The sequence below is a fragment of the Gaeumannomyces tritici genome, assembly GCF_000145635.1.
Source record: "Gaeumannomyces tritici R3-111a-1 unplaced genomic scaffold supercont2.4, whole genome shotgun sequence".
NCBI classification, from domain to species: domain Eukaryota; kingdom Fungi; phylum Ascomycota; class Sordariomycetes; order Magnaporthales; family Magnaporthaceae; genus Gaeumannomyces; species Gaeumannomyces tritici.
In genome coordinates this window covers 1106543-1124364 of record NW_008804548.1, presented here as the reverse complement: position 1 = coordinate 1124364, position 17822 = coordinate 1106543, and the positions used below count along the sequence as shown (strand labels likewise).

Here is a 17822-nt window from a genome sequence, read left to right as displayed (position 1 = left end):
TTCATCCCCGCTTTACTAGGTTCTACTTCCATGCCTCCGACCCAACCCTGGAGTGATGCCGACGATAAGACTCCCATGTGTCCGATTGCTATACCCTTGGCGTGGGGGCAGAGGTCATGTAGGTCCATTCGCGGGCCGATTAATCAAACCCAAAATCGAGGGGAACCCAGACGTCTACACGTGAGCCGGCGGCATAGAGCTCCGCGCTAGGGACCCAGATCCTGTCCCTTGGCGGCCAACGCGAGCCCGTGGTTTCCGACGTTGATGGCGGGCTACCAGATGTTGCTGACTATGTGGAGTACACGGTTCCATGTCCCAGGGGCTGCGCGCTAGGGACGAGCCAGGAACTGCCAGCGACCGGCCCAGGGGTCAGACCCAGGGGCATGGCCGAAGGCTTGCAGCTGGCGACGGCAGGAATTTCCGGCGTGCGTGGACAATCTTGTGTTGAGCCTTCTGTCTTGGGCCGGTATTGTCCCGCCGTATTCGGGTGGGCTACTCTAGATTAGGAAGAGCAGAATACTTGGGACCCAGAACCCGCCTGACAGAAGTGCATGCGATATTTGAGCATATGGTTGATCTGAGGATTTTATAGCTAGGTTGGCTCTGCACTAAAAACGGCATTTGATCCTGTTCTAGGTAGTACTTGTGTCGCAATGTCGAACTACTTAGGTACGCTAGTGACGAGAAGGGGGCATGATAGTGAACCTCGAGAAAACGGCTCCTGCAGCACAACGTAGCACAAGATGGCACACTAGATCGTCTTGACCCTGTGTATAAGATGACCAGGAACTCTGGATTACTCTGGCGCCTGCGGATATCAATCCTATCAGCCACACACGAGCATCCGTCACAAACTAGCCCTAGTCATGGGTTGGTATTCCGTGGGATATTATCTCTGCCCGCTGTTATCAAAAACCTGCACGGCCGGCGATAATCCAAGATGGGATACAAGGTAACACAAACCGGCCGCTGCGGCGTCATCTCTTCTCTCCAAGCTTGCACAATCCCAAAACACCAGATCCAAGTCCCTTCTTCCATGTCTGTAGTATCGTCCCGGGATTCCAAGCAACCAAGGGCAATGACCGATGCGTGAGCCTCGATGTTTCTCCTTTACTCAACTCGCGTTCAAAAAAAAGAAACCAGGAATGAAAAATGAAGCAGTCCAGTCAGCCCGCCCGACCCGTCACGAAGACTCAATCATGTTCCCGTCCGCCGGGCCCGACTGGTGGCCCCGAGCCAGCACCTGCCTGACCTTGTCGTCCTCAATGGTCCGAATGCGGTCGCGGGCCTGCTCGAGCCGCTCGACGCCGCGGTCGATGGTCTCGATGTGCACGCTGAGCGGCACGTTGCGACCGCCGCCGTTGCTCGCCTGCGCGAGCTCCGGGCTGGCCACGCGGTCGCGCAGGTCGCCGAGCTCGGCCTGGATGCTCAGGAGCTCGAGCACCAGGTCCGAGACCTGCCGGACCGCCGAGGCGCGCTGCCCGTCCACGGTGCGCAGCAGCGACAGCTGCTCGTTAAGGTTGTGGATCGGCCGGTTGTTGGCCCCGACGAGCGTCCAAAGCGTCCAGAGGATCTCACCCTTGCGCGACTGCACCGACTTCTGCGTCCGCGTCACAAAGTCGTAGATGGTGCCCAGGTGCTCGTCGGCCCGCCCCAGCGTCCGCAACACCGCCTCCGCCTCCACCACCAGGCTCGCGATCTTGTCCGACACCAACGCCGTGTGCTCCACGTACTGCTCCAGGATCACCTGGTCCGAGAGCACGACCGGTTGGAACGGCGCCAGCGCCCACGCCGCTACGTCCGACACCCACCCCTGCGACTCCTTCTCCGTCGTCAGGCTGCTAATGTATCGCGACGTCCACCGGTTGATGCTGATAACCGAGTCGATCGCCGAGCCGACGCGCGTGTTGAAGCGCGTGAGGTCGCTGCACGTCGCCCCGGCCGCCTTGATGAAGCCGTCAAACTCGAGCAGGAGCTCGTCCTTGCTCTGTAGGTGGCTGTAACGCACCATGGTGCGGAGATCGCGCACCGCCATCTCGGTCCGCCTCATCTCCATGGGGAGGTCGGCCCCTTGCACGCTCTTTTCGAGCACCTCCTCGAACCGGTCCTGGATGTTCATCAGACCTTCAAACTCGACTGGGAATCCGCCCGAACCGCCCTTCCCCGCCCCCCTAGGGACGATGTTCGGACAAAAAGGTAGGTCCAGCCATGACATTCCGGGGATGCGGCATATCGGGGATAGTGAGGTCATGAGAGACTTTGTTGCCATGTTTTGAGCGATGATGAGGCCGCCGAAGAATAGGTAGATGGCCAGGACGACGGCCAAGGGCTTTTGTAGATACCGGAACGCCTGTCCGACAACGCCGAAAGTCCAACCGAAGACGTCAAGCACGGCAGCCGGCACGGAATTAGCGAGCCGTCCGCCTAGATCTGCCTCTTCGGACTCGGGGCCTGCCCGCCGACTCTCCCGAGCCCTTGGCCGAGCTCTCGGGCTGATGTCGCCCAGCGGTTGTCGTTGTCGCAGCGTGTGTCCATCTCCCGCCCTGATGGTCGCCACCGACCTGGAGCTCCCCCGACGGGAGCTGTCCACCGAGATTGTAGGCATGTAGAACTCGGGATCCGGGGAGTGGGGATGCCTGAGCTCGCCCGTCGAGGCGTGTCTGACAGATGGAGGTACCGAGGGGCGGAATGGCGTCCTGAGGATGACCTTCTCGTCCTCGGCCTTGTTCACAAAGTTCTGTAGGTTGTCGTCTTGGGAGTTACCGAAGCTCAGCCCGGCGGATCCAAAGGAAAGCTGGGACGGGTCGCTGGAGAGAATAATGTCCTCGTCGTCTGGGACTATCGATGTATCAAAGCTATCGTGCTCGCCCTCAACCATGCGCCATGAACTCTCGACGGGTACCTCTGGTCGTCTGCGATAGGTGGACATGTTCCGTCACCGGACTCTGTCTTGAGGATATCGAGCGTCGCACGGCCTCACACCTCCCAACCAGAGGTCTCGAACAACCGCCGACTGTCTCAGGGAGTCCACGAGGTCGATGGGCCACGCGCAGGGCCTGGTTGCGGTATAGAAACCGCGAGAAACAGGGATAAAGGTAGAGGTAGAGACGGCTCGTGGCAGATTTGAGTGCCTGGCCGGCTCCTCAACCATATATTTGTAGAGGCGAACCCAGCAGTTCTGGCAGCCCAAGGCAGAAGCGCGCCACTTCGACGCACGGAGATTCGGAGCTAAGCAACCTGAGCAACAATAGAGCAGGCAAATGCGACCGTGCAGGAAGGCAGCCAGAGAGGGGTGAGTCACTGCGCTGCGTGAAGATGCGCGGCGCTCCAAGAAAAGAAGGCGACAGGAAGATGGGCATCTACCTGTTTATCAAGAGCACGTCAACGAGAGCCATTCCGCGAACGCGCACAGAGCCGAAGGTCGTGGTTGGGCGTTCCAGCCCACACTCATGATGTCGCCACCGTCTCTGCTGGAATTCGCTCACTGTCCAACACAATGGCAGTTGCGTGTGACAGCGCCGTGCGGACAGCAGGCAGTCACGAGGTGTCACATGGGCTTTCAATCAGATTCCCTGCAATCTTGGACCCACAGCGGAGCTTCGAGGCTAGTCCGCTTCTGTTGGATAGGTGGATGGATCTCGGCATGGTCTTGCATCGAATGCTTTTTTTCTGGGCTGCGTAAGATAAACTAGAAGGCGAGATTATATCCGAGCTTCGAACGGTGTCATGCTGCCATTAATACGGGCTTCCAGGAGACGCGCCCTGGCGTCTGCTCGCCCCCGCCACTCCTGCCTCCGGCCAATCGCAAACACAGCGCCGCCCAGCCGGATACCCCTCAGGTTCTGCGCCTCGCACGCACCAGCCGCCGACCTGCCGCCAGCCGCCCCCTCCTCCAAGGAAGCCCCCGACCACCGGACGCTGGGCGTCAGGCAGGAGCTCTTCACGACGTCCATCTACAGCCCCGGCTCGCCCATATTTCTCCCCAACGGCACGCGCATCTTCAACCGCCTCGTCGAGTTCCTGCGCCGCCAGTATGTCCGCTACGGCTTCGAGGAGGTGCTCACCCCCACCATCTACAAGAAGGCTCTGTGGGCCAGGTCGGGCCACCTCGAGAACTACTCGGACGACATGTTCACCGTGACGAGCACGTCGCCGTCGCGCACCGACAGCAACACCGCGCTCGACGCCCAGAACCCCGCCGCCGCCGGCGAGGCCGACGACTACGGGCTAAAGCCCATGAACTGCCCGGGCCACTGCCTCATCTTCGCGTCCCAGCGCCGCAGCTACCGCGAACTGCCCATCCGCTACGCCGACTTCAGCCCCCTACACCGCAACGAGGTCTCGGGTGCCCTGAGCGGCCTCACGCGCGTGCGCCGCTTCCACCAGGACGACGGCCACATCTTCTGCCGCCCATCGCAGATCGAGGACGAGATCAGGCGCACGCTCGAGTTCGTCCGGGAGACGTACGCCACGCTCAAGCTGGGCGACTACCGGCTGGTGCTGTCCACCCGGCCCGAGGACCACTTCATCGGCGAGGCGGCCGAGTGGGACCAGGCCGAGACGGCGCTGCGCCAGGCCCTCGACGGCCTGGGCCAGCCTTGGACCCTCAGCCCCGGCGACGGCGCCTTCTACGGCCCCAAGATCGACATCATCCTGCGCGACTCGGACGGCAAAGAGCACCAGACCGCCACGGTCCAGCTCGACTTCCAGCTGCCCAAGCGCTTCGACCTCGAGTACCAAGCACCCGACGACGATACCACGGCGGCGGCGGGCCCGTCCCGACCCGTCCTCATCCACCGCGCCGTGCTGGGCTCGGTGGAGAGGTTAATGGCGCTTCTGGTCGAGCACTACAACGGCAAATACCCCTTCTGGCTGAATCCTCGCCAGGTTATGATCATGGCCGTCAACGATACCCCGCCCGTAGTTGCCCGGGCGCGTGCTGTCAAAGCCCAGCTGCTCGGCCAGGGCGTTGGTCAGCAGCCGGCGGGTACTGCGGCGGCGGCGTCGCAGCTCGCCATAGACATAGACGACAGCGCACGGTCGATTGGGCTCAAGGTCAGGGAGGCCAAGTCCAAGGGTTACGGTGCTATAATCACGGTCGGGGCTCAAGAAGTCGAGTCAGACCTTCTCCCCGTCGAATTCAAGGGCATACCCAACCCAATACTCCCTGACGGGTCGTCCCTGGTCAAGCAGGAGGGCAAAAGTCCGATAAAACTCAAGGCAGCAGACCTGTGCCAGATCCTCAGGCATACAGTAGACTCGTACGAATAGCCAAGATGGCAACGATTGATCTACCCTCCCTATCGAGCTCAACGGTACTCGACGCTTCCGTCGCAGCAAAAACCACCTTGCCCATGTGTCTCTAGTTTTACACTAGCGTAAGAGGACTTGGAAGCGAGAGTGCTTCCCGGGAGAGCCGCGGCTAGAGTAAGTCAGGGAGAGTGTCGTAGATGTCGTTCGGATTTCGAGCCGAGCCGTAATTTTGTTCCGCAACCGTTTCACCGCAGCTTATTCTGGGTGTTGATGGCGTACTGCAAAAGTGGCCTGTGGATGACGGCGGGTTAGCCCAAAGATCATAGGCCTTGTGCCCCTCTCTCTCTCTCTCTCTCCACAGGGGGGGCAGTCATACTTTTTGACAGAGTCGTCCACATGGCCCCCTCTTTCCTCAATCGCCTGCACCAGCCGGCGCCGCTCCTCTAGCTGGTCGCGCATAAAGTCCACCGTCCTCTTGAGCACGATGCCCTCGGAGCGGCCCTGCCCCTCGAGCCCAGGCACGAGCTCCGTCAGGCGGTCGAACCCTTCGCGGATGGCTTGGCGGCGCTTTTGTTCTGTGCCGTGTCAATGAATCAGCGCCTCGCCAGAAACAGCATTAGAAGAAAGATAAATGCAAGGATGCGCACCGGAGGCGATGTGGTTCTGCTTCTTCTCCTCCTCCGTCAGGCGCGGCTTCTCATCGGGCCCGTTGCCGCCCGCCGCGGTGTTGATGCTGTTGCTCGCGCCTTCGGTTGTGGGGGATGGCGGTTTGGGGTTGGGCATCATTGTATCCCGTCTCCCTTTTTTTTTCCCGCTTCGTGTTACCTGGCTGTTTCGGCTGTGAGACGCTGCGGTGTTGTTGCCATCCGCGCGCGCCTGCCGAACCCAGGTCTCTGTTTTTTTTTTTCGTGTCCTCTGGCGTGCCGTGCCCCTCTTTCCCTGTCAGACTGTTCGTTGCCGAGCTGGGGAAAACATGGAAGCTATGAAAAGGTTCTTTGATAACGCCAGTTTATATAGGTTCCCGGGAAATCCCCGTACAAGGCGTCTCTAGGGGCTGTGGTGGATGTTCCCAAGTCGACGGCACCTTGGCGAGGAGCATGTGACAGCATAGCAAGCACGACGCGTGATGCCATCACAAAATCTGGGGAAGAGAGTGGCGGCTGGCAGGGGCCCCTTGTCATTCCAGCGCCCCACCTTGCTGGCCGTGCGCAACCCAGGCACTTGCTGGGGGGTGCTTGGGAATCTGTGCTGGACTGTGAGCCGTTGAGCGATTAGATAAGCCAGGTTGGGTGTGGGATGAGATGCGACGGTGACGAACCGTTGGTGCTCCCCCACCAAAACCCGAAGGGGAATGAGTATAAAGAGAGGTTGGACGGGCAGTTTCACGCGAAGCAAGCCTCACTGTTACGAAACCGCAATACTCAATCGTTTCAGGATCCTCGCCCAAGCTAAAGGCTCTGCCCAAAAAGCTTCTTCCCGAGGGCGAGATTCTTCACCGCAGTCATGGATGAGAAAGACGTCCCCTCGGACCCTCCGCCGGCCTACATCACCGGGGCGGCGGCGCAGGGCATAAGGCTCCGGCAGAGCGCTCCGGCTCGGCCGGGCGCAACCCCGTTCCAACTGCCCATCATCACGCACCTCAAAGACAAACGTGTCATACTCGCCTCGAGCTCGCCCAGGAGAAAGGCTCTTCTCGCGCAAGTGCGTAAACCCCTTTCTCTTTAGTCCCTTATGGCCGCTGTGGCCTCGCTACTTCTTTTCCTGGTTCCACACTGGGACAGGTGTTCGACACTTTGTAGTCTGTATACGTATATAGTCGATGATGTGACTACTAAACAACAAGCGACGCGACCGACGTCTCCAGGTAGGCCTGACGAATCTTGAGATAATTGCGTCCCGCAAGCCCGAGGATCTCCCCAAGACGGACCTGCAGCCGTTCGAGTACGTGTCGGCCACGGCGCAGCAAAAGTGCCTGGACGTGTACCAGGCCGCGCTCGAAGCGCAGGAGCAGGCCGCCGCCGCCGCCAAGAAGGGCGAGGCGGCCGAGGCGACGCCCGAGGACCCGGATCTCGTCATCGCGGCCGACACGGTCATCGTGACGCGCGACGGGCGCGTGCTCGAGAAGCCGCGGTCGGAGCAGGACCACGTGGCCATGCTGACGCACCTGCGCGACACGCGCGTGCACCGCGTCCTGACGGCGGTCTGCGTCCTCGCGCCCAAGGAGGACGCGAGCCACCCGGGCTACGAGCTCGCCGCGCACACGGAGGAGACAAAGGTCTTTTTTGCGCAGGAGTCGGGCGGCCTGCCCGACGACGTGATCCGCAGCTACGTCCGCACCCGCGAGGGCGCCGACAAGGCCGGCGGCTACGCCGTCCAGGGCCTCGGCGGGCTCGTGCTGGTGGAGCGGATCGAGGGGAGCTTCGACAACGTCATTGGCTTGCCCGTCAGGAAGTGCCTACAGCTGGCCGAGAAGGTGATCTTTAGGCAGGGCGAGGTGGGCGAGGAGGGTGAGAGCAGTGAGGACGAATAAAGGGCGGGATGCATCGTTGGTCGATAAATCAAAGTTCACGGAACCGCCTCGGAATGGTATACCATTGATCCTGGCATGGGGGCAACATTATCAAAAGAGCCCACCTACAAAAAACCGAATAGCAAGGCCCGTGTTTATCAGTCTGGCTCGTGGCGTGTCCTTCAACAACCTCCTCAAGCCTACAGGGCGTGATTTGGTGGTAAAAGCCGGGCTCCTACTTATAATTCCTAGTCCCTGTACTATAGATTTCGAGTGCGAGTCCAGGTGTTGTCGCCGCAGGATACCCCTACGTGGGTATGAAATGCCTGTTCACCTGGGAAGATTAGAGGATCGAAGTAAACCTTCAATAAGGTTTCGTAACCAGGACCCGATAGGTTGCCTGGCAAGTTGTTGCTTTTTTCATGTTTTTATATCACCCATATTCCACCCGCCCACACGTATCTCAATCATCGTGCTTTTTTTATATTCGCCCAAAAAGGAAAAGCTGATCAACCTCGTCGTAAACAACAAATTAGTAAACAACACAGCAAGCTCCGCACTTTTGAAGGTGGTACAAAATCGCGGCCTTTCAAATCTGAAGATAGGTATCGTTGGCTGGTAGGTAAGTAAGCCCGACATCGATCTTGGGAGAAATCCGATCGAGGCTGCAGGGAGCTGCACCATCTTGGCACAGCATGGAGTGCGGTGTGTAGTCGCTGTAATCAGCTGCACCCTCTCGCCAGATTCCTCCTCCCATGCAGGCGGCCGCCGGCACGCCCAATTCCCGATCCAAATTTGGCCGCGAGTCGACCATCAGCGGATCCCACCCGCAGTGTAAGCGCTATCTCTATATATTGCAAATATCGGCTCGTGAGCGAAACAAGCGAGGAGAAGCAAGTGTTCCTGGGGGCCTCGGGGGAAAAAAGTAGAAAGACTAGGCGAGCGACGATCCCGAGGCCGGAAAGGCAGGCCCATATGAAGAAGGGAGGGAGAAACGACAAGCAACATCGACACGGGCTTTGTGCGCATCTCGGCACTTGGCTGGTCGAGGAGGGCCCATGACGGCGGCCGACAGCACATACACACATACACACGCTGTTATACTGCACGCAGACAGCCGCCCGGCAGCCGCGCGCGCCAGCCCCCCGAAACAAATATCCCACCCGCAAAGGTGGGAAGCAGGCCGCTGCCCGAGGCCTGCGGGCGGCAAGGCTTTTGGGGCTGACGGCCAGCCGAGCTCCAATGGCTCGCGCCGTGACGTCTTGACGGGGTGGGTGCTCGTTTGATACCGCAGAGAAACTTATGCGTCGACGGTCCATGTGATGTTTCCAGAAGATCTTTCTTTTCTTGTCGACGGCTACCCCCGGCCAACAGCCCGATTCCGCTGTGCCAAGGCGGACATCAGCCGGGACATGCGACGAAGGAAACAGCACACTCGTTTCTTGAACACACACACGCACACACGGGAAAGCGGGGGGATTGCGGAGATGACGGTTGATGGTTCTTCAGTAGTATTCCCTAGTCCCGGCCAATACTCGGTTGGACAGCCAGCGCCCGACCAGAGGGCAGATAATCAACGCCCAAGTTGACCTTAGCCTTTAGGCTCTTGCCGCTGTCCCCGTCGTCAACGGCAACGCACCCGCCGGCAACGGCCTAAAAAGAGATTGCTGCGCACATGAGCATGCAAATATAGGTAAAAACATCCACGGCGAAAAATCCGAGGAGCCAACCCGACCGCCGGCGCGAGGAAGGTGATTACTGTGGTGCACTGGTAGAACGACAAGCGCAGCACACAAACGATCAGCGCGTGCGGCACGAAAACGTACGGTCCCCTGCCAGTACCAGCAAGTCCCTGCCACGGCCAGGGGTTGGCTAGGGGCCTGTTCGTCCCCGCGTCAGTCACACCTCTCGCTTCCGCCCGCCGGCGCCTATGCTGGCCGTTGGCCGCTCTCATTGGCCGCTTGCGGGGGCTCACCCCTGGCATTCCTATTTTAGCGTACCCAATCAGCGGGCCCGCCCACCCTCTTTGGCGCGACTACACAGTAGGTGCCACCATACAGAGCGCCTTTTATTATTTTTTTCTGACCTCCCGCCGCCCCTAGCCTCATTTTCTGCCGATTAATTCTTTCCTCTTTCTGCCAATACCGCCGAACCCCCTCCCCCCAACACCTAGCGCTTAAAATACCCTACAGTCTGACCAAGGCCACTCCTCCGAAAGTGGGTGGGTGTGTGGATGCGCCCCTGCTTGCTGCCATGCGCGCGCCGGCGGCGTGTGCGTGGTAGTACTCTCCCCCTCCTGCGCGCCCAGGGAGGAGGACGGAGGAGAGGAGAGGGGGATTAGAGTCGCGTTGCCATTCGATGAGGGGCGCTCACCCAGAGCGAATGGCGGGATTCTGGACCCTTGCCCGGCGCGCCGGCCTGGGGTCGGTCTGCTCGAGAGTGAGGCAAGAAAACCAAATGGCGGGATGCTTTACCAGTCTTGGCTCATGTTTGCCGGTCCCCCCTGCAAGTGAGAACTGATGGTACTTCATTCTTGAGAGGGTGGGTGGTAAGAAAAAAAAGGAAAGAGAGATAGACCGCCTAGCCTGCTGCCTGCCTTACACATCTCATACGAATACTGGTGTTTCTGCTGATCCTGTCTCGATCTTTTTTTTTTTTTTTTTTTTTTTGCCTGCCTGTTCCTTTACACGGACCTTGATATACCTACCACGCTCTCGGCACCCATCGCCTTCGAACCGATAGGCTTGTCCGCCTCGATCCTTCTTATCCTAATCCATTGATACCCCATCTACAGATATTTACCACACCCACCGAAAGGGCAAACACCTGTGCTCAATCCTTTATTCTATCTGCCGCTCAAGACAGTGGAACGTGAACAGAAACCATGCTCAGGTAGCAGACCGCGGTGGTACATCTGAGGCTGGCTCCCATCGTCGCACCGCAGCGCGGGCTGTTTGTTCGTCTGTCCTTTGCCGGCGCACAGGCATACAAGACGTACATCAAGAGAAGGAATCAGTTTTTTGCAATCAAGGAAAGGGGGAGATTTCGACCTTGGCTCGCCCGCAGCGAGAAGGAAAACAACGGGAAAGGAGAAGGAGGAGGAGGCCCCAGCACAGCAGCATGTCCGCCCAGCCGACGACGGCAACGGGAGGCTTCTCCCTGTTCCCTAGCCCAAACGCATCAGCGGGCCCGTCTTCGAGGCACGCGACGCCGCGGCCGCGGACGGCGACACCCCTCGGCTCCTCGCGCGAGAGGCAGCAGCAGCGGCAGCCCTCGTCGCCGGCCGCCGCCTCGCCGCCTCGCCGGAAGCGGTCGGTCAAGGAGGGAAAGCAGCGGGAGCAGACACACGCCAGCACCAACAGCGGCAGCAGTAGCGGCAGCGGCAGCGGCAGCGGCAGCGGTCCGGTCATGGCGCGCGGCACCCCGCTGCCGCCGCTGCGGACCGTCTGGAGCGAGGACGTGCAGTTCGACATCATCCAGCGGCCGGTGCCCGTCGCCGTCGTCGAGACGGTGCCGCCGCCGAGGTGCGAGACGGCCTTCTCCGAGGCGCAGACGCTGGTGCGGAGCAACAGCAACGGCTCTCGCCGCTCTGCCGCGGGGGCAAAGGTCGTCGGGCCGAGCCACTACCAGCAGGACGGCAGCAGTAGCAGTAACCGGCCTCAGCAGCAGCAGCAGCAGCAGCTGAGGTCCATCTTCCCAGTCTACAACCACGCCCTACCGCCGGACCGCCAGGAATACTACCCGACGGCCCAGGCCAGCCCCGCGCAGATCCCGCGGAGTGTCATCAACAGGCCGCTCTACTCCCCGCCTATGGGGGCCACGAGCCCACCGGCGCAGCAGCAGCAGAGGCCGCCCTCGCCGCAGTCTTACCAGTTCTACGCGCAATCCGCACCATACACCGCAGACCAGCAGATGCAATATCAGCAGCAACAACAACAGCAACAATATCAACAGCCACAACAACAACAACAGCAACAATACCAACAACAAACACACCAACAACAGTACCAGAACCAAACCGCCCCCAGCGCCATGGGCGCATCTCCCCCGCCGGGCCCCTCGGTGGCGCGATGGCCACCCCCGCGCGGCGGGCAGGCGCCCGCTGCGGCGCCGCCGCCCATCAGCAGCACCGAGGAGCTGCGGGGCCTGTGGAAGGTGGTGAGCGGGTGGCGGGCTACCGGGGCCGAGGGCCGCGTGTACTGCCTCAAGATGACGGCGGAGCGCGACACGCCCATCTACACGCTCTCGTCGGCGGAGCAGCCCTTCTACAACCTCCGCGTCGACCCGACCTCGGTCTCGGCCTACGTCACCCTCTCCCGCCACGACCCGGCCAAGCCCTACCGCGCGCCCACCGTCTCCATCGACGCCACCTTCGCCCCCTCACCCACCGACCTCGCCAGCCCGCCGGGCCTTCTCCCAGTCTCGGGCGGCGGCAGCAGCACCAGCCCCACCGCCAGCCAGCAGCCGGCCAGCGTGGTGGGCACGGGCCGCAAGGACGGCAAGCACTGGCACGAGGCGCTGTCGACGACGCTCGAGGAGCAGGCCCGCCGGCACGCGCCGCACGACGGGCTCGTGGCGCTGCTGTACCCGACCGCCGCGGCGCGCGTGGCGCTCGAGCGGCCCGACGACGTCGCCACCATCGCGACCGCCGAGCGCGAGTGCGCGCGCCTCGTGTGGGACGACGACACGGGGAACCACTACCTCGTGCACCCGGCGCTGGCCATGCCCTTTTGCGTCACCGTCGACCGCAACGCCGCCTGGGGCGGCCGCACCGAGTACACGCTCGAGCACCTCGAGAGCCCCCGCCACATCGCCCGCCTCACCCGCGACGGGTCCGGGAACGGCTGGCTCGAGCTCGACACGGCCATCGCGGGGAAAGTCGAGAGCGCGTACCTCGTCGAGGTGGCCGTCGCGGCCCTCATGCTTGTCGCGCACGGCGACGCCCAGTTCGTCCGCAACGAGGTCCTGCACCCGCCGCCCGCCATGATGATCTTTAGCCCGCCGCCGGGGAGCGAGTCTGGTGGTGGCGGTGGCGGGGGCAAGAACAAAAAGAGCAAGAAGAAGGGATTCTTTGGCGGCGGCGGCGACGGAAGGGACAGCCGAGCCAGCGGCGGCAGCAAAAAATCGGCCAAAAAGTCCGGCAGCAGGGGCTCTCCGCGCTCGCGCATGGACGAGTTCGAGCTCGACATCGAGAGCCAGACCAGCGACCTCAAGCGGCTCGACGTCGGCGAAAAGGACAAGAAGCTGCCCGGAATCGTGCGCGGCATCCTCGGCCTGCTCCGCATCACCTTCAAGTGCTTCATCTGGGTCCTCACCGCCTGCTTCAAGTCCCTAGCCGGCTGCATCTCCATCTCGGCCAGGTGTCTGACGTCCAAGAAGCTGTAAGGAGAGGGGAATGAAGGAAATGCGTAATGGGGCATCTCACAAAATTCTAACGACGACGACGTGCATCATGGGGGTTACCGGGGTTATCGAATTGTCACTGGGTGACGAATAGCAGGACTGGGTTTTCCATGTATTTCTTGATCTTTCCTGGGTTCTCCTTTTTTTTTCTGGTATCTTGTTACTCATCATCTTTTCATGTCCTTTTTCTTCTTCCTGTTCTCATATTTTCCTTACATGCCCGAGGGAACGCCATCCCTTGGTTCATTTTCGGCTTTTTGGCATCCATGGTATCGAACACAGCGGGGGTCGTAATTATACAGGCGTATCTTGGTTCATTCCCTTGTCGGTGCCACACCATTCGCAGAGTTTATTCACCAAAACAACTTGCTACCTCTTGCGCTCCCGTATCTTTACCTTCTTGCCCGACTTGGTAATCGCGCCCGTCGTGGCCTTCTTGGCCATGCGTATCCGCTGGATCTCAAGCTGGTCCTCGGCATCGGCCAGCGCCTTTAGCCTCTGCTTGGCGGCCCGGAGCTTGCGTCGTAGCTTCGTCGCCCTCTCGGCCTTGATGTGGGCCTCGGGATTGGAGCCTTTGGAATCATCGCCGCCGTCGCCTCCAAACCCCTCAAAGCCTTCATCTGCGTCTTCCAGGTCATCCCCCTCGCCCATGGCCAGGTCCCTCTCGTGAGTGTCGGCCGAGAAGACCACTCTGCTAGGTTTCCTCCTCTTGGAAGGTCTTGGCCCACTGTCGTCGTCGTCGTCGTCCTCCCCCTCCTCCTCATTGTCTTCCTCCTCGTCCTCGGCGCCGCCCAGCTTCGCAAACGAGGCGGCTACGGCGGCCTTCTCCTCGAGCTGGCGGACCTCCTTGGCCAGGACGCTGCGCACGGTGCGGACGTAGCCCAGGTCCTGGGTCTTGAGGATGCGGACGGCGTCGACGGGCAGGGCGCGGTTCCCCCTGTCGCCGTCGACGGCGCCCGTGAAGTTGCGGCCCTTGGCGCCCCGCGTCAGGGCGCCGCCGGGCCCGCGCCGCGACAGCATCTTGTGGTAGAACTCATCCTCGTTGCGGTCGGCCGCCTTTTGGCGTAGCGTCTTGAGGTAGGCCTTCTTCTTGTTGAAGTCCTTGGCGCGCAGGCTGTAGTCCTTGTGCTTCTCGAGGAGGCCCAGCTTCTGCCTCTCGAGCGGCTGCGCGCGCTCTTTGTGGGTCGGCCGCTGGCCGAGTTTCTGGAACGACGGCATCTTTGGCCGTTTGGTGTTTGGCGAGGAGAGAGCGTGTGTTCAAGGTTGGTCGCAATTGAGGCCGTCTCGGCCTGCTGGTTACGAGGCGGCTGGCTGGGCTGGTGAAGTTGGCTGCGGTCGCGATCGAGAAATGGTACTGGGAGAATTTTGAATTTCTGCCGCTCCTTATCTTATCGAGCGTTTCGCTCGCCCAGGCGGGTGCCAAATCCCAGCAGCCGGGGCCAAACTCTGTTGTCAAACTCAATGGCAGCACAAAAGGAGCGCCTTCCATGTTCAATTTGATCCTCACGAGTCGAGTCTGTGCATCAGGCGGCCTTGCTTTTTTAAGCAGCACAGTCGAGAATGACCAGCCAATTCGTCCAGCGATCAATGCCAAGCCGACCGACCCAACGCCCCTGGACAAAGGGAGCTCCCAGTGGGGTTCCTTAGCTGCGAGGGAGCGAGGACAGACCGGCAGTACGAGCAGGGCTGGGTGCTGGGCCCGACAAATGGACTTTTGCATGGGCTCGTGTCGACGACATCCATGGATCTGCGACCCTCCCACTGGACCCTTTTTGAAGGTCCCTCTCTTTTGCCCCTTTTACATTCCTCCCAGTGCAACACTGACTTCTTGTCATTGTTGCATTTCGGCGGCCTGGATCGTTGCCAGGCTGTCTCTTGTGTCTCTGCCCTCACGCCGCCCATCGCAGAGCAGCAGCCTCTCGATGGTGCCCTCCCTTAGCGCCCGTTTCTCAGCAGCTGTGCTGCTTTCTCCTTGATCTTTCTCCTTGATGCTCCAAAATGACCATCCCTGTGATCCACCGCAGCCCGAAGCGCATGCTCATCGCAGCCGCCATTGCCATCTTCGTCACCTACTTCCTCCTGCACCCCGTCGTCTCCTCTCGGTCCGCGCCCGTCCCCCAGCCACACCAGCAGGGCGAGGCCAAGTTCGGCGACTGGGCTAACAGGCCCGAGAACTGGCCCTCCAAGTCCAAGCTGGTCGACCTTCCCGAAGGCACGCCCCACAAGCTTCCGCGAATCCAGCACGACTTCGCCGCCGACGCGCCCGATCCCCAGCTCAAGAAGCTCAACGCTGCCAGGAGGGATGCCGTGAAGGCGGCTTTCAAAAAGAGCTGGGACAGCTACAGGAAATATGCGTGGGGCTTTGACGAGCTCCGGCCTGAGACGCTCAAGGGCGACGATACGTTTGCTGGCTGGGGTGCCACTCTCGTCGACAGCCTGGACACGCTCTGGATCATGGGCTTCAAGGACGAGTTCGAGGAGTCTGTCAAGGCTGTGCAGAAGATTGACTGGGGCGCGGCTTCGGGCACAGGATGCTCGCTTTTCGAGACCACCATCCGGTACCTTGGAGGGCTATTGTCTGCCTACGACCTGAGCGGCTCGCGGCCTCTGCTAGACAAGGCTCTCGAGCTGGCGCACATGCTGTACGCCGCCTTTGACAACCCGGCTCGCATGCCGGTCAACAACTTCAGATTCGATCTGGCCTGGAGCGGCAACCTCATGCCCAGCTCGCGCGAGATCTCGGCCGCCGTCGGCACCATGTCGATGGAGTTCACCCGCCTCGCCCAACTGACGAACGAGACCAAGTTCTACGATGCCATTGACCGCATCAAGGTTCAGATGGAGAAGACGCAGGCCAAGTCGTACCTACCCGGCATGTGGCCTATGTGGCTCGACGTGTCCGAGGGCATCCACCCCATGGACAACTCCTTCACCCTCGGTGCGCAGGCGGACTCGCTCTACGAGTACCTCCCCAAGATGTACGCTCTCCTGGGCGGGCTGGACGAGGTGTACGCCAAGATGGCCAAGTATATGCTGGATACGGCCAGGAAGCACATCCTCTTCCGCCCCATGGTTCCGGACAAAGTCGACATTCTGTTCTCGGGTGAAGTCATAGCGAATGGCAATGTTTTGGACCTAAAGACGGAGATGCAACACCTGTCGTGCTTTGTGGGCGGCATGTACGCCCTCAGCGGCAAGCTGCTCGCCTTCGAGGACGGCGTGGCCACCGGGGCGCGCCTGGCGCGTGGCTGCGCCTGGGCCTACTCGGCCTTCCCTACAGGCATCATGGCCGAGGTTGCCACGGTTGCTGAGTGCGGGAGTGGCGCAGGTAAAAAAGATAAAAATATTCAGACGCCAGGGACCGCTCTGGAGCCGCCCTGCGAGTGGAACCAGACGTTGTGGGAGAACCTGGCCGGTATGAACGCCAAAACGCTGCCCGGTGGTTTCACTAGCGTCTGGGACCGCCGGTACCTGCTGCGGCCCGAGGCGATTGAGAGCGTCTTTGTGCTCTATCGCATCACGGGCGAGCGCGAGTGGCTCGACTCTGCCTGGGCCATGTTTGAGTCGATCCGGGCGGCCACCGAGACGGAGCACGCCTTTTCGGGCATTGGCGACGTCACGTTAAAGACAAGGAACAACAAGATTGATAGCATGGAGGTTAGTAGCTACCAATTCCTTAACGACGTTGAGCACTCAACACCCACTAACTTGTCACAAACACCATCCAGAGCTTCTGGCTGTCTGAAACACTCAAATATTTCTTCCTGATTTTCTCTGAACCAGACGTCATCAGCCTAGACGACTTTGTGCTCAACACAGAAGCACACCCCTTCCGAATCCCCAAGCCGAGGTAATGGTGGTGGGTTCGGATGGCGGGATCGTGTTGTGAGCACGGCAGCTCTAAAAAGGCGGCATCGATATGCCACCAACCCTAATTCTGACGCAGCAACATTGTATACCAGTAGATTAATTATAGAGAATATGAAAGCTGTGGCTTTCAGCCAAATGATATGAGCGGAGGCGCACAGATGCAACTACTCATTGCGTCGGTGTGAGACGGCTCTGATCACAGCTTGGCGTGTTCACTGCCGGCCTTGTCCCTCGACGTGACCAACTCGGCCACTCTCCCCGCCACTCCCCACGAGAGCTCGTACCCCCTACCGCCCAGGCCGTAGGCGTGGACGACGTGCCTGACGCGGCCGGTGCCGGTTCCGCGGCCGCCACCCGGCGGCCCCGGCGGCAGCGTCTCGAGCTCGAGGCGCATGCCGCCCCTGCGCGTCGGCCGGCGGCCGACGATGTCGGCCAGGGGCTCGAGGCGGCCGGACCCGCCGGCGGCGCCGGCGAGGATGGCCGGGTAGGTGGCGGCGAAGCGGGCCAGCAGCTGCTCGCGCACGGCCGGGGACGGCTCCGGGTCCCAGTCGTCGGGCTGCTTGGTGCCGCCGACGATGGTGCCGCCGTCGAAGTTGCGTGGCACGCAAAAGGTCCAGGTGCCGTCTGCGTTTTGGCGCGTGACGGTGGCGTCGCACGAGTTTGAGACGAGGCAGGTCTGGCCTTTTTTTTGGGGGTGGTGGTGGTAGTGGTGGATGTGAGCAGATGTGGTTTGGGGCTGGACATGGAAAAGTAAAAAAGGAAGAGAAAAAAAAAAAAAACAGAACCT

The 17822-nt window shown here is 60.8% G+C and overlaps 10 protein-coding genes across 10 annotated transcripts in view; 5 read left to right on the top strand and 5 right to left on the bottom strand.

Moving 5' to 3' along the window:
• Positions 1 to 253: 253 nt before the first annotated feature.
• GGTG_07803 (hypothetical protein) lies at positions 254 to 3442 on the bottom strand. Its single transcript, XM_009225630.1, has one exon. It carries the CDS (start codon positions 2927 to 2929, stop codon positions 1184 to 1186), a length of 1746 nt encoding a protein of 581 aa, XP_009223894.1. The 5' UTR covers positions 2930 to 3442; the 3' UTR covers positions 254 to 1183.
• A 54-nt stretch (positions 3443 to 3496) lies between these two features.
• On the top strand, positions 3497 to 5271 carry GGTG_07802 (threonyl-tRNA synthetase; the record flags this gene model as incomplete). The annotated part of the gene is made up of 2 exons (XM_009225629.1): positions 3497 to 3678; positions 3960 to 5271. 2 exons carry the CDS (start codon positions 3497 to 3499, stop codon positions 5269 to 5271), a joined length of 1494 nt encoding a protein of 497 aa, XP_009223893.1.
• On the bottom strand, positions 5038 to 6383 carry GGTG_07801 (hypothetical protein). The gene is made up of 3 exons (XM_009225628.1): positions 5901 to 6383; positions 5630 to 5828; positions 5038 to 5544 (listed from the first exon to the last, which is right to left on the bottom strand). The coding sequence occupies exons 1-3, from the start codon at positions 6037 to 6039 to the stop codon at positions 5499 to 5501; spliced, it is 384 nt and encodes a 127-aa protein (XP_009223892.1). The 5' UTR covers positions 6040 to 6383; the 3' UTR covers positions 5038 to 5498.
• A 147-nt stretch (positions 6384 to 6530) lies between these two features.
• Positions 6531 to 8213, top strand: GGTG_07800 (hypothetical protein). Its single transcript, XM_009225627.1, has 2 exons — positions 6531 to 6954; positions 7118 to 8213. The coding sequence occupies exons 1-2, from the start codon at positions 6757 to 6759 to the stop codon at positions 7781 to 7783; spliced, it is 864 nt and encodes a 287-aa protein (XP_009223891.1). The 5' UTR covers positions 6531 to 6756; the 3' UTR covers positions 7784 to 8213.
• A 304-nt stretch (positions 8214 to 8517) lies between these two features.
• On the top strand, positions 8518 to 9166 carry GGTG_07799 (hypothetical protein; the record flags this gene model as incomplete). The annotated part of the gene is made up of 2 exons (XM_009225626.1): positions 8518 to 8596; positions 8876 to 9166. 2 exons carry the CDS (start codon positions 8518 to 8520, stop codon positions 9046 to 9048), a joined length of 252 nt encoding a protein of 83 aa, XP_009223890.1. The 3' UTR covers positions 9049 to 9166.
• Positions 9104 to 10293, bottom strand: GGTG_07798 (hypothetical protein; the record flags this gene model as incomplete). Its single annotated transcript, XM_009225625.1, has 3 exons — positions 9104 to 9374; positions 9589 to 9642; positions 10136 to 10293. The coding sequence occupies 3 exons, from the start codon at positions 10291 to 10293 to the stop codon at positions 9281 to 9283; spliced, it is 306 nt and encodes a 101-aa protein (XP_009223889.1). The 3' UTR covers positions 9104 to 9280.
• A 113-nt stretch (positions 10294 to 10406) lies between these two features.
• On the top strand, positions 10407 to 13554 carry GGTG_07797 (hypothetical protein). Its single transcript, XM_009225624.1, has one exon. It carries the CDS (start codon positions 10883 to 10885, stop codon positions 13145 to 13147), a length of 2265 nt encoding a protein of 754 aa, XP_009223888.1. The 5' UTR covers positions 10407 to 10882; the 3' UTR covers positions 13148 to 13554.
• On the bottom strand, positions 13217 to 14748 carry GGTG_07796 (hypothetical protein). Its single transcript, XM_009225623.1, has one exon. It carries the CDS (start codon positions 14381 to 14383, stop codon positions 13535 to 13537), a length of 849 nt encoding a protein of 282 aa, XP_009223887.1. The 5' UTR covers positions 14384 to 14748; the 3' UTR covers positions 13217 to 13534.
• GGTG_07795 (hypothetical protein) lies at positions 14636 to 17171 on the top strand. Its single transcript, XM_009225622.1, has 2 exons — positions 14636 to 16822; positions 16894 to 17171. The coding sequence occupies exons 1-2, from the start codon at positions 15164 to 15166 to the stop codon at positions 17017 to 17019; spliced, it is 1785 nt and encodes a 594-aa protein (XP_009223886.1). The 5' UTR covers positions 14636 to 15163; the 3' UTR covers positions 17020 to 17171.
• GGTG_07794 (hypothetical protein) overlaps positions 17106 to 17822 on the bottom strand; it is a 1969-nt gene continuing 1252 nt past the window's right edge. The window contains exon 3 of the mRNA XM_009225621.1: positions 17106 to 17716. Within this exon, the coding sequence (XP_009223885.1) occupies positions 17232 to 17716 (485 nt within the window). The 3' untranslated portion in view covers positions 17106 to 17231. The remainder of the gene's footprint in view (positions 17717 to 17822) is intronic.

Excerpts from the sequence above, each read along its gene's own strand:
- GGTG_07801 (XM_009225628.1), bottom strand. The coding sequence starts at position 6,039 with ATGATGCCCAACCCCAAACCGCCATCCCCCACAACCGAAGGCGCGAGC. Across the intron at positions 5,829-5,900 it reads GCAGAACCACATCGCCTCCG|AACAAAAGCGCCGCCAAGCC; the intron begins GTGCGCATCCTT and ends GACACGGCACAG. Across the intron at positions 5,545-5,629 it reads GTGGACGACTCTGTCAAAAA|GCCACTTTTGCAGTACGCCA; the intron begins GTATGACTGCCC and ends CGTCATCCACAG.
- GGTG_07803 (XM_009225630.1), bottom strand. The coding sequence starts at position 2,929 with ATGTCCACCTATCGCAGACGACCAGAGGTACCCGTCGAGAGTTCATGG.
- GGTG_07797 (XM_009225624.1), top strand. The coding sequence starts at position 10,883 with ATGTCCGCCCAGCCGACGACGGCAACGGGAGGCTTCTCCCTGTTCCCT.
- GGTG_07795 (XM_009225622.1), top strand. The coding sequence starts at position 15,164 with ATGACCATCCCTGTGATCCACCGCAGCCCGAAGCGCATGCTCATCGCA. Across the intron at positions 16,823-16,893 it reads ACAAGATTGATAGCATGGAG|AGCTTCTGGCTGTCTGAAAC; the intron begins GTTAGTAGCTAC and ends AACACCATCCAG.
- GGTG_07800 (XM_009225627.1), top strand. The coding sequence starts at position 6,757 with ATGGATGAGAAAGACGTCCCCTCGGACCCTCCGCCGGCCTACATCACC. Across the intron at positions 6,955-7,117 it reads GAAAGGCTCTTCTCGCGCAA|GTAGGCCTGACGAATCTTGA; the intron begins GTGCGTAAACCC and ends CGACGTCTCCAG.
- GGTG_07796 (XM_009225623.1), bottom strand. The coding sequence starts at position 14,383 with ATGCCGTCGTTCCAGAAACTCGGCCAGCGGCCGACCCACAAAGAGCGC.